At 40.6% G+C, this 15,976-nt stretch overlaps 1 protein-coding gene across 2 annotated transcripts in view; it reads left to right on the forward strand.

Moving 5' to 3' along the window:
- The window catches only part of GPR156 (G protein-coupled receptor 156), a 70,907-nt gene that overhangs the window by 43,611 nt on the left and 11,320 nt on the right, over positions 1-15,976 (forward strand). Inside the window, exons 3-7 of one of the 2 annotated variants that reach the window (XM_063080382.1) lie at positions 3,950-4,079; positions 4,338-4,448; positions 10,956-11,081; positions 12,047-12,142; positions 15,076-15,312. In XM_063080382.1, the coding sequence (XP_062936452.1) occupies positions 3,950-4,079; positions 4,338-4,448; positions 10,956-11,081; positions 12,047-12,142; positions 15,076-15,312 (700 nt within the window). The remainder of the gene's footprint in view (positions 1-3,949; positions 4,080-4,337; positions 4,449-10,955; positions 11,082-12,046; positions 12,143-15,075; positions 15,313-15,976) is intronic. The other variant, XM_063080386.1, reaches the window with a different exon arrangement.

Consider the following 15,976-nt stretch of genomic DNA (forward strand, 5'->3'; position numbering starts at 1 on the left):
TTTCTCCTGCAGCACTTAGCTGCTTGGATGTAAAAGCAGAAAATGGATTATAATAATGATCCGAATTTTACTGGGCAGATGCAGCGAAAGGGCTTGTTTAGAAAGGGAATTGGATATTGTTGAGACAACAATTTAGATGACCAATCAGGTGTTCAAAATTGGATGGAGAAAGGAAGAGAGACTGATAGACTGTGAGGAAGCAAAAGAACCAAGTAAACGAAGGTCTGTAGACTGTCAGTGAACAAGTGTGTTAGGAGTAGCATAGAAGAAGCTGGGGGATTGGAGCCTCATTTATTCATTCATCAAGTGTTTATTGAGAGCCTTCAATGTCCAGGTAGCATTCTAGTGCTGGGAGTATATTATGAACAATTCTAATTGGGAGGAGAAGACAATAAACAACAACAACAATAATAAAGGAAATTACATAATATGTTCAAAGGTAATAAGTACTATGGTGGGAAGTGGAGGGAGATAATATAGCAGCATGAGAAGGATTTAGAATTCTGGAGGAAGGGTATAATTTTAAGTGGAGTTATCACTGTAGCCCTGGTTGAGAAGGTAACATCTGAACAAAATATCAAGGGAGAAAGGGAATAAGCCATGCATATATGTGGGTTGAAGTATTCTAGGCAGGGAGAAAAGCCTCTTCAAAGCCTTGAATTGTGTGAGTGCTTGGTGTTTTCAAGGAACAGCAAGGAAGCCTGTTTGGCTAGAGTGGAGTGGGCAAGGAGGAAAAGTCGGAAATGGGGTAGAAAGATAGTGAGGACCAAATATGTAAGCTTTGTAGACCCTGGGAAAGACTGGCTTTTCCTCTGGAAAAGGGAGAGCCATTGCAGGGTTTTGAGCAGAAAAGTGAAATGATCTGATTTACTGGATCACTCTGGCTGCTAATGTTGAAAATAGACTTTAGAGAAGTTGCAAAGTAGAATCAGGGATACTAGTTAGGGAGGTTATTGCCATAATCCAAATGAGAAATGCAAAGTAAGACTTTGATCAGATGGTGGCAGCAGAGGTGGCAGGAAGTAGTTGGATTCTGGATATATTTCGAGGATAGAGCCAACAAGATTTTGTGACAGATGGCATGTGGGCAGTAAGCAAGAGTCAAGGAGGACTCCAGAGTTTTTGGCCCAAGCAAAGGGAAAGATGGAGTTCCCATTACCTAAACTGGGGAAGAATTTAGGAGGAACAGGTTGAGGAAGAAGACCAGGAGTTAAATTTTGGATGTATTATAGTCAAAGAGTGGGATATAGGTATTTAAAGTTCCTGAAGTGGAACCATTCTGAATGATCATAAGGTGTAACCCTGGGGATAGGTGTCTGAAGTGGAATAAAGTGAAGTCATTATGATTAAAGAAGTTAGAACTCTGGAGGTTGAAAATTTAATGAATTCTCTGAAGATGGTCTCCTAGGATGGTGGCCCAGGCAGGAAAGGAAAAAGCAAGGCCAGGTTTATAATACAGATTTTTATAAGGCTTATACAAATTGTAAATATAAATGGTTAGAGGTCACAGTAATATTAGTTTGAGGTGTGTAGGATTTGAATTGGGTTCAGATTTTGAACCCTAATACATTAGAGATAAGTAAGATAGCAAAAAGTTCAGATTTGCTGAAACACATCAGATGACATTATGATAAAGGTGTTTGAAATTTATGCGATGAGATAGATTTATAATCCCATTGTAGCATGCATAAATCAAAAACAGTGGATTGAAAAAGCAACCGAATAAATTTTCGCAATTTAAATCCTAATTGTTTTTCTAAAAATATTTTTGGAAAGACATTCATGTTTGGTTTTAGTTATGTTAAAGCTCAATGATAATATTTATGTCAACTCATGTAGCATTTTAGAAAGCACGATCCTGTAATATCTTAGGAAAGTTCTCTAATAGTTATGGCACCCCGAGAAGTACCTGCTGCCCCATTCTTAGGCCATGTTTCCAGATTCAATAACTCCAAATATAATAAACCTCAAAGTTCAGAAACTAATATTTGATAAAGATTTTTAAAACATCATACCTGTGAGCTGTTGGATATCACTTAAGCATCTAAATTCATTAAAGACTATTGAAATAATAATTAAAGATTGTATGAGTTCTACAGATGTAAATGGATATTTATCTATAGGTATTCAGCCCTTACTTGAGAATAAAAAAATTGAGAAAGCTCTTGTGTTACATTTCCACTCAGTAAATGAAGAGAAAGAGGGAGTGAGATAGCTATGTCATCTTTTTTTTTTTTTTTTTTTTAAATCCCACCTTGTTTCTGATTGCCAGTAACCCAGTCCAGGCTTTTAACTTTTCTTAAATGGAACACTAGTAATTTAGATGGTACTGGCTATTTATAATTAAGTATATAATACATAAATCTGCTTGCTTTGTGGAAATTATGTGTTTATGGCTAATTAAAATATTCAGATAGGCTTTATCTTTTAGTTCATTGACATTGGTGATTGAATTCCTACCAAAGTGGCAAAGACATTCTGCAGACATATGTAATTCACCCGCTGAATTGCAGATGATCTGCCTTACAGTGACTTCACAGGTGTTAACTTAGCCAAGCAAAATAGGGAAATCATCTTTTATTCTTTTTTTTTTTGAGGCAAGTTTTCAGTTAAATTGTTCAGGAAAAGTATCAAAATATACATATATAAGTCCATATCATGTCTGCTTAACAATGAATTTGTATCAACATCTAAGATGTGAAGACTATGATGTATGTATATTTTGTCAAAAATAACTAAATTGAGTTCCTCCTACCTAAATCAAAAAAAGGAAGATTCTAAATCAGGATTTCATGCAGTGCCATATCACTCAAAGGAGACTTGATTGTACAATAGTGTTCAGGTAAAATAGGTCCAGAGAAGAATTAAGAGAGAAACGTACTCATCAGTGATCTAGACAAAATAGACATGTGGCTGTGAAGCCCAGGCAGCTGCTTCGTGAGAAAGTCACTGTCAGATAACATGGCTTGGGGATAGGAATGTCTCAGTGGCCATGGGTTATGATGGTTGCAAATCCAGCACTGCCAAACTGTTTAATGCCTCCTGGGTAATTTGTCTGTCATTAAAATAGACTACACTAAGTGGATGGTTTTGCCTTGGCCCTGGCCTTAAGATAGTCAGCCTGAAAAATTAAGAAACATAGATGAGAATGCTTTTCTTCTCAGTTATTAATTAAAAATGAAAGTAGTAGAAATGTTGCATTTATGTAGAATTCAGTATTAAGACTAAAAGTCTTAAATTACTTTTCTTCTTGTTACTTGTTACTTTTATTTGTTGTCAGTCACTATCCAGTAAGCCTGGTTTTCCCCTTAGGTTAAACAAGTCACATCTTGACACTCTGTTGTGCCCAAGGTTTATTGTCCACATCTCTCTCTAACATTTGAACTACTCTCTAACCTTATTTAAAACTTCTCGAGAAAAGACCCTTCCCCAATTTCCTGCTTTCGATCCCTGCTGCTTCTTTCTTGGTGAAGTAGAGAGAGGAAAACATTTATGTATCAAATAAATAGTGTATGAAAAAAATACCAAACCTCTTTCCAAATAGTAGTTACCTTACAACTCATTTCTAAAGGCTCCAGACTGTCTCACTGTCTCTCTAGGTAACTACCTGCTACTTATTTATTCTCTAAGCTGCATAAAGCAGTCCCTTAGCAACCATAACGTCATGGATAAAATTCTAACTCTTCTCTGTTACCAACTGTTTGTAGGTAGTCTACCTTCTTTTAAAAGACTTGGAGTTATACAAGCAAGAAGCGCCAGAATTTAGTTCTTTTTGAAAGTAAATTTAAAGATGATATAAGTTTTCACAGGGCTGGGAAGTGGTTTCTTCCCAGTGGCCCTTCTCTGAGGCTGCATTGGAGATTCTACTGGTGGGAAGCTTCAGTCTTGCAGATCTTTGACCCCAGGACAAAAGGGTCATGGCTGTGTCTTTCTTCTTGATCCCCTCTAGGATTGTGAAGATGTCCAGTCCTAATCTGAACATTGTGACCTTACTGGGCAGTTGTCTGACTTACAGCAGTGCTTACCTCTTTGGGATTCAAGATGTTTTAGTGGGGAGCTCAATGGAAACCCTCATTCAGGTAGGTAACGTTTTAAAATTTTCTTTTGAATATAATGTTACAGTTGCGATAATTTTTTAACCCAACTGCTCCTGTGGGTGGTGGTTACCTTTATCCTTGGTATGGGCACTTTCAGAGGTGACTCCTGGAACACTTAGTCAGTGAGGTTTATGTTCACCTCATGCCCTCTGTGGGACTGAGGCTTTGCAGATCAGAACATGTGGAGGACAGAAAAAATTTTCTCTCATGACTCTTGTTCATCTCCCCTTCCATCTGTAGATCAGACTGTCCATGCTGTGCATTGGGACCTCACTTGTGTTTGGCCCCATTCTGGGGAAGAGCTGGCGACTCTACAAGGTGTTTACCCAGAGGGTCCCGGACAAAAGAGTGGTGAGTAGGCAGCAAGTACACAATGCTTGACTGCAGACGGCAGCTCCACTCTTGATTAAAAGCTAGAGGAGCTTGTGCAGATTACTGGGCCTCCCTCTGTTTAGGACCTTCTCAAGTTCTTGCTCCTCACATCAAACATTGGAATCATGTGGCCTCATAATGCCCCAGGCTTGGAAGGCTGGGAATTAAGAGATAGGTCTTTGAATGTGAGCTCTGCTTCATGTACCCCAGGCCCAGTGGGGTTATGTGAGCTGGCCGATACCTGGCACGAGTGTGTGGGAGAACAAGATGCCTGGAGAGACTGTTGCATGGCACAGGTGTGAGCCAGAAGTGGAGGGAGGGAGAGTGACTACAGAGAAGCTATAGCAAGTAAGCAGGGTTCTTTCCCTCCCTGGAGCTTAGTTTTTTTCTGTGTAGAAGGCAGTCAGTTCTCTGTATCGAGAAGGATGTGCCTGGAGCAATGAGCAAGGAAGAGGACACCCAGTGAGCAGACAGAATCAACCCTAGAAGAAATGTGGTAGCCAGATGATGTATCAGGCATCTACTTAACCACATTCCCCCACTTTATCAGGTTCCCTGATAGGACCACCCAGACCTCTAAGCTTGACCGTCAGCCTCTTTGGCTACAGGCCCTTCCCAGACCTTACCTAATATATCATTCAGTTGGAGTTTACTTCCGTGAAATGATGAAGGACTGGTTGGTTAGCTCACTTGGTTAGAGAGTGGTGCTGGTAGCACAAAGGTCAAGGGTTTGGATCCCATACTGGCAAGCCGCCAAAAAAAAAGAAGGAATGAAATGATGGGATTTTCTTTTTTAGCAAACATTATTGAACCATGGTGATTACTTATCAAAAGCTCAGCTGTGAGTAACCATACATATGAAGACTTCCTAAAAAGACGAAATGTTCATTTATCCCTGTAGAACACTATCTCCTTTTTTAAAAATAGCTTCATTGGGGCTGTCCAGTTAGCTCACTTGTTTAGAGTGGAGTGCAGGTCAAGGATTCAGATCTGCTTACCAGCCAGTCAACAACAACAACAAAAGATATCTTTGTTGAGGTATAATTGACATGCAATGAACTACAGTTATGAGGGTACTTCAAAGAGTTCATGGAAAAATGTAATTAAAAGATAATACAAATCTTTCCTGACCTTTTTGAGGATTCCTCATACTTAAAGCATATCATTTGGTAAGTTTTGATATATGTATATACCCATGAAAAATGGTGTATAATGAACATGTCACCTATCCCCAAAAGTGTCCTTATGTCTCTTTGTTATCTCCTTGTCCCGTCCAATCCTTACATCCCCTGTCCCCATCCCCAGGAAATCATTGATTTGCTTTCTGTCACTATAGATTAGTTTGAATTTTCCAGAGTTTTATATAAATGAAATCATACAGTATGTACTCATTTTTTGTCTGGCTTATTTTTCTCACATAATTATTTTGATTAATGTTCATCCATATTGCTGTGTGCATCAATAGCTCTTTCCTTGTTATTGCTGAGTAGTATTCCAATGTATAGACATACATTTGCTTATTCATTCACCTGTTGATGGATATTTGGGTTGTTTCCAGTTTGGGGCTATTAAAAATATAGTTGCTGTGAACATTCTTGTGTAAGTCTTTGTGTAGACATATACTTTCATCTCCCTTGGATAAAAACCTAAGAGTAAAATGTTTGGATCGTAGGTGTTTGTTTAACTTTTTAAGAAATTTCCAGATGGTTTCTCAAAGTGGTTGTGCCATTCTACTTTCCCACGAGCGAGTCTGTTTCACCGACATCCTTGCCATTTGATTTGGTCAGTCTTTTTCATTTTAGCCACTCTAATAGATGTATGTAGTAGGATTTCACTGTGGTTTTAATTTGCATTTCCCTAATACATTGTTGAGTATGTTTTCACATGCTTATTTGCCATCCATATATCTTCTTTTCTGGTGTCTCTTTAAATATTTCCCTCATTTTTTTAAATTGGATTTTTTGTTTTCTTATTATTGAGTTTCGAGAGTTCTTTTTATATTCTGGATACAAGTCTTGTATCAGATAAATAATTTGCAGTGATATTCTTCCAGTTTGCGTCTTTTCTCTTCATTTGCTTAAGAGTGTCTTTCAAAGAGAGGACGTTTCTGATTTTGATGAAGTCCAATTTACCAGTTCATTCTTTTATGGATCATGTTGTTGGTATCATATCTAAGAACTTTTTGCCTTCCTTAAGGCCCCAAAAAGTTTTCTCCTGTGTTTAGTTCTAGAAATTTTAGTTTTAGTTTTTACATTTAGACCTGTGATCCATTTTGAGTAAATTTTGGAATATGGTGTGATGTATAAATCAAAGCTCATTTTTTTATGTATGGATATCCAACCATTCTGGCACCATTTGTTAAAAAAAAACTGTTTTTTCTTCACTAAATTACCTTTGTAACTCTGTTGAAAATCATTTGTCCATAGATGGGTGGACCTATTTCTGAACTCTACATTCTGTCTCACTGATGTGTTTGTTTGTCTTGACACCAATACCATATTACCTTGATTACTGTATCTTTATATTAAATCTTGAAATCAGGGAGTGTTATTTCTCCAACCTTGTTCTTCTCTTTCAATGTTGTTTGGGCAACCTAGGTCCTTTGAATTTCTATATGGATACTTGAATCAGTTTGCCAATTTCTACAAAAATCCTGTTGGCATTTTGGTTGGGATCATATTGAATGTATAAATCAAATTGTGGAAAGTTGACTTCTTAACAATGTTGTGTCTTTTGACCCATGACCACAGTATATAGTTCTCTATTTATTCAGGTCTTCTTTAATTTCTCTGGGCAATTTTTTTAATACTTTTCAATATAGGTCTTTCAAATCTTTTATCAGATTTATCCTTAAGTATTTTATATTTTAATGCTATTGTACAAGGGTACTTCAAAAAGTTTCTGGAAAAATAGAATTAAAAGATAATACAGGACTACCAGTCAAGATGGCAGAACAGACAGTCCCCAGCATCACTCTCTCCCACAAATCAACCAATTTACAACTATAAAAAAGCAACAACAGCCAAGCTGGGGCTGCTAGAGCTCAGGGGAAGAGGAGGAGAGACCTATGGAGTACATGAAGGTGGGAGAAGCCATGATGAGAGAAAGAAAAAACCCCATCAGCTGTTTCAAATCCCAGCCACTTCCAGGCTGGAGCTGGTGAGCACATGGAGCAGGAGCTGGCAAAAAGCCCCAGCTGTGCCTTTTGGATGAAGTTGCTTGGAGGTGGCAGGGGAGAAGAGGGTCTTTGTGGCACCCAGGCTAACAAGACCACTAATAGGGTTCCTGTGGGCCCACATAGGAGCAAGGAAAAAAAGGAGCCACTCAGAGGCTGGTGAGTCATCACAAGAGCCGACCCCATGGGAAGTGTTTGGAGTGGAGGTGGTGGGGGACACAGGCCAACCTGGGTAACACTGGGACACAGCAAGGACAGCTGATCTTCCCCCCCAATCAGCATAGGACCACTCAGAGGAGACTGCTCAGGAATAAAGAATTGCATGGGGTGCAGTCTGATGAAAAGACTCAGTCCCAGACCAGTGTTTCTAAACAAACCAGGTGCACTGGATTTCACTAGAACCGGAAGTACCTATAAAGTCAACCACTAAAACCTAAGGGGCACAAAAAGCCTTCCCTAGGGAATCAGCAACAAATCAGCAGTTTAGCTCAACCACAGAGCTAAAGTACTGGTCCCTATAGGAAGTTGCCCATTTTAGAAGTAAGCAAAGGACAACAAATTATTTCCAGTGCGGAGTATGAGTGGTGGCAACAGCAAATGATCCAACACAGAACTGAAAGAAAAAACAAAGTACCCACAACCAGAGACAAAGTTTGTTATTAACTAGTAAAGGTCTCATTTCACCTAGAGGTGACCTGGGTGTAACATGTAACACCTAGAAGGACCAGTTGTCCCCTGAGCTGCCAAGCCAGAAAGGGGGGAGGGCCAGGGGCCTCAGCCATGCCCCCCAACACCCACAACCAGTCCCCCCCGACAAGTGCAACCACCCCAGTGACAACCACTGAGCCACCACAGGAAGTGCCCTGGGCTCTCCCTGGCGAGGGCGGTGAGGGACTGAGGGCCTCGGTCACACACCTCCAACATGAGCAACCAGCCCAGCAATGACCACCAAGATGCCATAGGAAGCACCCCGGGCTCTCCCAAGCTGGGGTGTTGGGAGGCAAGGGCTTTTGCCACACACCCCTGACATCTGCACCCAGCCCAGCAATGGCCAAGCCACTGCCAGAAGCCTCCCAGTCTCCCCTGTGGGAATGTGGGGGGTGCCACTGGCCTCAATCCCACCCCTCCTTCTTCCTCCTTCTTCCATCACATTTCCTTCCCCTTTCCCCTCTCCCTCTCCGTCCCAACTGCTCTGCAACATCATAGAATGTAAAAAAATAATATTAATAAAACAAAAATAAATAAATAAATGTAAAAGGAAATAAAAGATAATACAAATCTTCCCATGAACTTTTCGAAGTACCTGTGAACATGTTATTATTTTTGAATTTTACTTTCTAATTGTTTGTCGGTAATATGTAGAAAAATAATTGATGTTTGTATGCTGATATTGTATGCTGCAACCTTGCTAAACTAAATATTAGTTCTAGCAGCTTTTTTGTAGATTCCAGCTGATTTTCTACACAGAAGGTCATATCATCTATGAATAAAGGTAGTTTCTTTCCAATCTCTTGTCTGATGGCACTGTATAGAAACAATAGTCCAATCTTGAATAGACGTCATCGAAAGAGCAGATATCCTTGAGTTATTCCTGATCTTATGGGGAAAGCATTCAGCCTTTCAAAACTGAGCATCATGATGTTAGCTGTAGTTTTATTGTAGATGCCATTTATGCAGTTGGGAATGTTTCCTTCTGTTCTTATTTTGCTGAGAGTTTTTATCAAGAATTGTTGTTGGATTTTGTCAAATGATTTTTCTGTGGCTATTGAGATGATCATACAGGTTTTCTTTTTTAGTTTGTTCATGTGGTGGATTACATTAAATGATTTTAGAATGTCAAACCAACCTTGCATTGCTGAGATAAACTCCACTTGTGGTGTATTATCCTCTTCATATATTATCAGATTCATTTTCATAAAAATTTTGTTTAGGATTTGTGATTCATTTTCTTAATGGGTATTGCTGTGTAGTTTTTTTTTCTTGTAATATCAGGGTATGCCGGCCTTATAGAATTAATTAAGGAGTATTTCTTCCTCTTCAATTTCTGGAAAAGTTTGTGTATAAGTGTATAATTTGCACTCGTGTGTAGTGTAAGTACCTTACAACAGTATGCATCCCAATCTTCAGGTTACTGTTTTTACTTTTACATATGTTATAAGCTCCATACCATACAATTGTTATTGTTTGTATTTAAACAATTATCTTTTAAAGATATTTAAATAATAAAAATCAATCATATATTTTTTCATGAAGTTACCATTTCCAGTGCTTCTAATTTCCTGAAAAAATCCAAATTTTCATCTAGTATCATTTTCCTTTTGCCTGCAGGTTATCTAACATTCTACTATAGAGGTGCTAGGGCTGAATTCTTTCAGCTTTGTATATCTGAAGAAAGTCTTTATTTTGCCTTTGTTTCTGAAAGATATATTGCCAGGTAAATAATTCTAGATTGAAATTTGTCCTTTTTTCTTTCAGTGCTTTCAAGATATTCCTCACTGTCTTCTCACTTGGCCTTGTATCTGTTGAGAAGTCTGAAGCCTTCTTTATCTTTCTTCCTCTACACATACATGCCTGCTTTTGCTGGCTGCTTTGAGGATTTTCTCTTTATTACTGGTTTTGAGCAGTTTGATTAGGCAACTGATTTGTTTTTTATCTTACAAACACCTTGAATCATGTAACTGGTTGTGATTTTTTCTTTTCATTGGTTACCAAAAGCTCAGATCCACATTTCTGCCCCAGTTCATGAATGCCATGTACACTCCTCACCTGAGCCTCCAACTTAGTTCTTATTTTCTCTCTTCCCTGATTTTTTCAATGTTTTTATCCTGTCACAGTATATATTTTTCTTAATTTTATTTCCATAGTCACAGAAGTAACATATGCTCTTCATGTTAAGTCAAATAGTTCATGTGTATGTATATAAAGAAAATGCTAATAATTCCTCCTGTACCCACCCCATCTCTCAGTTCCACCCTCTGAAATAATAGTTATTAACTTCGACATCTATGTGCTCATATAAACATACCTAGAAATAATAGTGTATTTATTTTATAAGATCCCTTGAATCCTTTGTGGGAAAAGGTAGGATGTGAAAATGTAAAACAAATGGAAATTTACAATGCTAATAATGATGATATCAACGTAGAAGTCATTGCATATGTTTGGGGGCTGTTTCATCTTTGATCGCTGGATTTGAAGCTCCGTGGGAAGGCTGACCCTGGAGCCTATAGCTCAGAGCATGTGGAGCACTCTAGCCCTTGTGTCATATAGGCAGCAAGCAAGGGGAAGTTTTAACCTTGATTCTTTTGCAGATTATCAAAGACCTGCAGTTGCTGGGGTTGGTGGCAGCCCTGGTGATGGCTGATGTGATCCTGCTCATGACATGGGTGCTGACTGATCCCATCCAGTGCCTCCAGATCCTCGGTGTCAGTATGACGGTGAGGGGCCCAATCCCTAGGGAATCTAATTCCTGAACAGGACTAGCCTCTGTGGATACACAGAGGTCATTCCCCCAGCAGCATTCACCATGGGTCAGCCTTGCAACAGAAGGCGAAGGACTCAAAGAGGAAGGGGAGAGTCAGGAGCCGTGGCTGCCGGGAACACCTTGCCCCTGTCTGCAGGGCGTGCTGCCACTTCCACTGCTCATCCTGCCCAGGAGTCTTCTCATGTCAGCACACTGGACTCAATCTGCCTGGCAGTTATCTCTGCTTCCACATTATCAATAATGAGAACTTGCAGCTGTGGGAAGTTGCCTTCCCCTCATTGTTGAGCTGTAGAGGTATATTTTGAGGTGGTTTTCGGAGTCAGTCAACCCTGGTTCAAAACCCTGCTCTACCAATCTCACCAGCCATGTGACCTTGGGAAAGTTATTTGACCTCTCTAAGTCTCTGTTCCCTCATAGGTAAAATGGAGATAATAATACTACCTACTTCATAGGGCTGTGGTAAAGACAATGCAGGTAAAGGACTTAACTGTGCCCGGCTCATAGGTTCAGTTAATAGAAAGTATTATATGTCTCCAGCCTCACAGGGGCCAAGGAATGTAGTGGAATTGTGGCATTGCAGGATTTAATGTTTGAGGATTCAAATGTTTACAAATAGCAGGTCTGTGATGTGAAATAATTTGTAATTTTGCTGAGGTACTACTTGGAATCATTGTGGGTGGTAGCAAAGCCCTGCTGAGAGGTAAGCCCTGCTGCCATCAGTGCACTTGTCAGCCCAACTTTATCATCTTTTTCTCCAACTCACGGTCACTCTCATTAAGTTTCTGATAGAGTCACCTAAATTTTACAGTTTATATTATGTGCTGTAGAGGAGCTCACACAGGATGTTCACAAAGATCTGCTGTGTGTTCCACAAAGTAATGGTGGGCACCATCAGTCCTGACTTTGTGTCTTTCCCAGGCGACAGGGAGAGACGTGTCCTGCTCCTTGACCAGCACCCACTTCTGTGCTTCCCGGTATTCTGATGCCTGGATTGCTCTCGTTTGGGGATGCAAGGTTGGTATCCCACATCTCCTTGGCATGTGATCTATGTGTCACCAACAAAATGGATATGAAGAAGGAATTACAGGAATTAATGAGGTGATGTTTGCAAAGAATCTTGAACTCAGAGGAGACTTCAGTTGATGCATAAGCCTCAAAGCCATAACTGTTTTTATTTCTCTACTGTTTATTTGTTTGGGGACCATTTTCCAACTCTTTCAACTTCCTCATTCAGTCCCACCCCAAATCATCTGGATTTCAACTTACTGTTTCTCCCGTTTCTTGGTCTGTTTTTTAAATTGATTTGGCAGTATCAGTTTTCTCCCCAGCTCCCCTGCAAGGGTAATTATGAGGAGATATTCTACCCAGTTTAATTTGTTTTCCTATGTGCCCTATTACACCTCTTTTGTCTTTCTTCAAGATTTGGGTCAAGGTATCCTGCTGCCTTTCACCCATCTGACTTTCTGGCTCTAACTGGAAGTAGGGTTGCTCTAAGCTGACAGCATCCATGGTGTTCTTTGAGGGGTTCCAGCTGTCTCAAAGTATCTCCCACACTGCCTCAAATCTCCCATCATTAGACTCATTTGTCTCTGTTAATTGGGCAAAGTAGGGTATTATTTCCAGAGTAGAGGATACCTGTACAGGGTACTAAGAGAGGTCCTCAGAACAGACTAACCTATTAGTTGGTTTTCAGCTTAGAGGGACAGAGAAGTGCTCTGAGGGGTTTAGGGCAGGCCTGTTTCAATGAACAGGGCAAGCCCTGCATGGCAGGAGGCTGCTTGCCTTTCAGGACAGGGCGGCCTGGGTGACTGAATGCTGGAAGAGAAGGAGGATTTGTAGAAACAGGTGGCCTTTAAAAGTAAACTTCACCTACTCCACCAACAGGAAAGTATTAGAAATGATTGTTTCTAAAGAACAGGCCTGGGGATAGGCAAAACAGGGCAGGGAAATGTTGCTTTTTAACTATATGCATATACCACTTTGATAGGAATATTTTTTAAAAGAAGACTCTAGGATGTGAACAGCCCCTGATCTCTAGTATCTTGCTAATGGTTAAGAAAATGAGCTTCAGAATGTGACAGATCAGGGTTTGAATTCTGACTTTGCCCCTTCCTAGCTGACCCTAAACCTCATTTAACCTTTGCCTCAGTATCCTCATCTGTAAGATTGTCATGATGATAATACCCTCACAGCTGTTCTTAGTTTCTAAAGAGTTAATGCATGTTAAGAGTTTTCAGCCACTCCTGGCCCATTGTGAAAGCTCATTACATATTAGATAGTACTGTCACTGTCCTTCTGCCCCCTGGACAGTTCTAAAAAACCAGTACCTCTCTCAGTTCCTCGAGTCCCTGTAGAGGACTGTGTTTCCCCACCACAGAAACACAGCACGTACCCCATAATAACTCACTTTGCAGCTCAACTTGATTTATTTTCTCCGTTGCCTTTTATATACTCCCATTTCCATTTTATTTCAGTATACTATCTTTCTGTGGGACAAAGAAAGAAAAGGGGGAAAGAGTGCTGAGCACCAGGAAACTGACTGTGCCAGACCCCATAGGCTCCCTGGTCAGTAAGGAGCTCCTGAGGAGGACCCCAATATCCACATTAAGTTCCAGGAGTCCCCACCTGTGCCTGTCAACTACCCCTTAACCTAACACTTTTTGGCAGTGAGAGCAAATGTCATACAAGGATCAGCTATGACTCACTCATTCTCAAGCCGTGGATGAATAGAGACTATATTCATACCTATTTCCCTTTTAGCAAGAATTTTAATGGAATTAAAATATTTTAGTGGAATCATACCTAAACATTTCAAAATCACAGAATTAATTTTATTCACCTTTGATTAAATTACTAATGATCCGACTGCATAGTTCCCACCCCTATGCATCTTCACATTCTGGGTTATAAACATGGACCTTTGTGTGCTCACCTTTAGACCTTTTCTTCTTTGTAGTCCTATTTTCTGCCCTACACCAGTATGGCACTTTGCACATAGTCAGAAAGGCAAACATATATTGAATCTATATATTGTGTATTGTTGATTAATGCTCTGATTTCTGTATAAATGCAGCTCCTTCTTGAAGACGCAACACTTTAAGGGGCTGTGAGTTATTTCTACTTAGTACAAATGAGAACTCAGAGAGGTTTATATTCATGGGAAAGAGAAAAGAAGAGGGCCCTGGGTTCCTTGTGGTGGGGGTATGGAATGTCACAGGAGGGTGGAAAGTACAGATGGAACTTTTGCTGCCTGTGCCTGACCCACAGTCTTGCCTGGGTCCCAGCCTGCCTTTGTTCTCTTCTTTTTCCACCCTTCATCTCCCATCAACACCCACTGGCTTAGAGCCACTGCTAGCCTATAGAGATCCTTTGTGTAAATTAGAAAAAGGCATCCCTTCTGGGCAGATGCAATCTTGCAGGTGCAGGGCTTGGAAAGCAGATGGTGCCTTTGAGCAACTTAAAAAAAAGCCCCTTCCTCTGGGCACTGCCTCTACTATGGCACATGGCTTGACAGAGCAGACCGCAGGTCGATTTCAGCTTCCACGTGCCCCTCAGCTTCATGAGTGCAAAACTGCCCTATGGATGCAGTCACTTTCACCACCAGCAGCATGATGTGCCCTCCTAGTGCCTGACAATCCTTTCTGTAAGACTCCCACTCACCTGCATCATCCTGTCCTATACCTTGTCGCAGAGGAGTCCTGTCTAATGGTTGACTTGCTGACTTCTCACAAACTAATTCTCAGTGAAGGAGAGGAAAATAACATTTATTCAGCAGATACTAGGTATAAGGGGCCACCCTAAGGGTTTTCCTGTGTTATCTTAGCAGATCCTCACAGCAACCCTTTAAGATAGGTACTATTATCCCAGTTTTGCAGATGCCCCTTCCTACTGCAGTTCAACCTGCTTTTCTACTTCTCTGAGCCTCTGATTCTCCTCTTCACCCCCAGGGTCTGCTCCTGCTGTATGGTGCCTACCTGGCTGGCCTGACTGACCACGTGAGCTCTCCTCCTGTGAATCAGTCCTCAACCATCATGGTTGGGGTCAACCTGCTGGTACTGGCTGCTGGACTGCTTTTTGTCGTCACCAGATACTTGAACTCCTGGCCCAACCTGGTCTTTGGACTCACGTCTGGAGGCATCTTTGTTTGCACAACCACAATCAACTGCTTCATCTTCATTCCCCAGGTGTGCTCTAGGGAGAGTTTTTACGGCTGGTCCTCTTAGTCACTCCAGAGTTTTCACTGGGCATGACAAATTACTCAGTCTGTTTTCTACTGATACATTTGCATGCCATTTGTTGGAGAGTCAGAAGGAAAGCAGGATTCCTAATGAGCTGGCCCCCTCTGTCCTTCCTCACTGTCCTGGAGGACAGCAAGGAGGGCAGGCCAGCATGGAGCACCTGCCAAGCTTCAGAGCCTGTTGCATGGGGGCTGCCTCGCAGACCTGCTTTTCCCTCCACCCTCCTGGCTGCTTCACTTATTCCCAATGCCCCCTTCATCTCAATAATGTTCTTTCTTTCATTAGTCTAGGGATGAGGAGACTCTATTTCCCTCCCATTTGAGAGTGCACACTCACAGGAAAAAATCCATCTGGAACTTTATGATTTAAAATTCTTTCCTTTTCTTTCTATTGGAAGAAAATATACAACATTCCTCTTCATTCTGCAGTAAGGAAAAATAAAAACTAAATTAAAATATGTTTCATATTATGGGGATTAAGAAAAAATGACATGAGGGAGAAAAATAGAAGCAGAAATATCCAGATAGCAAAAAAGAAGAAAAGCAGTCAGAGGGAAAGGAGAAGGAATTCATAGCTGAGAAAGAAAAGTGATGTATAATTGTGCATGCTG

This window comes from Cynocephalus volans, chromosome 1 (assembly GCF_027409185.1).
Source record: "Cynocephalus volans isolate mCynVol1 chromosome 1, mCynVol1.pri, whole genome shotgun sequence".
NCBI classification, from domain to species: Eukaryota; Metazoa; Chordata; class Mammalia; order Dermoptera; family Cynocephalidae; genus Cynocephalus; species Cynocephalus volans.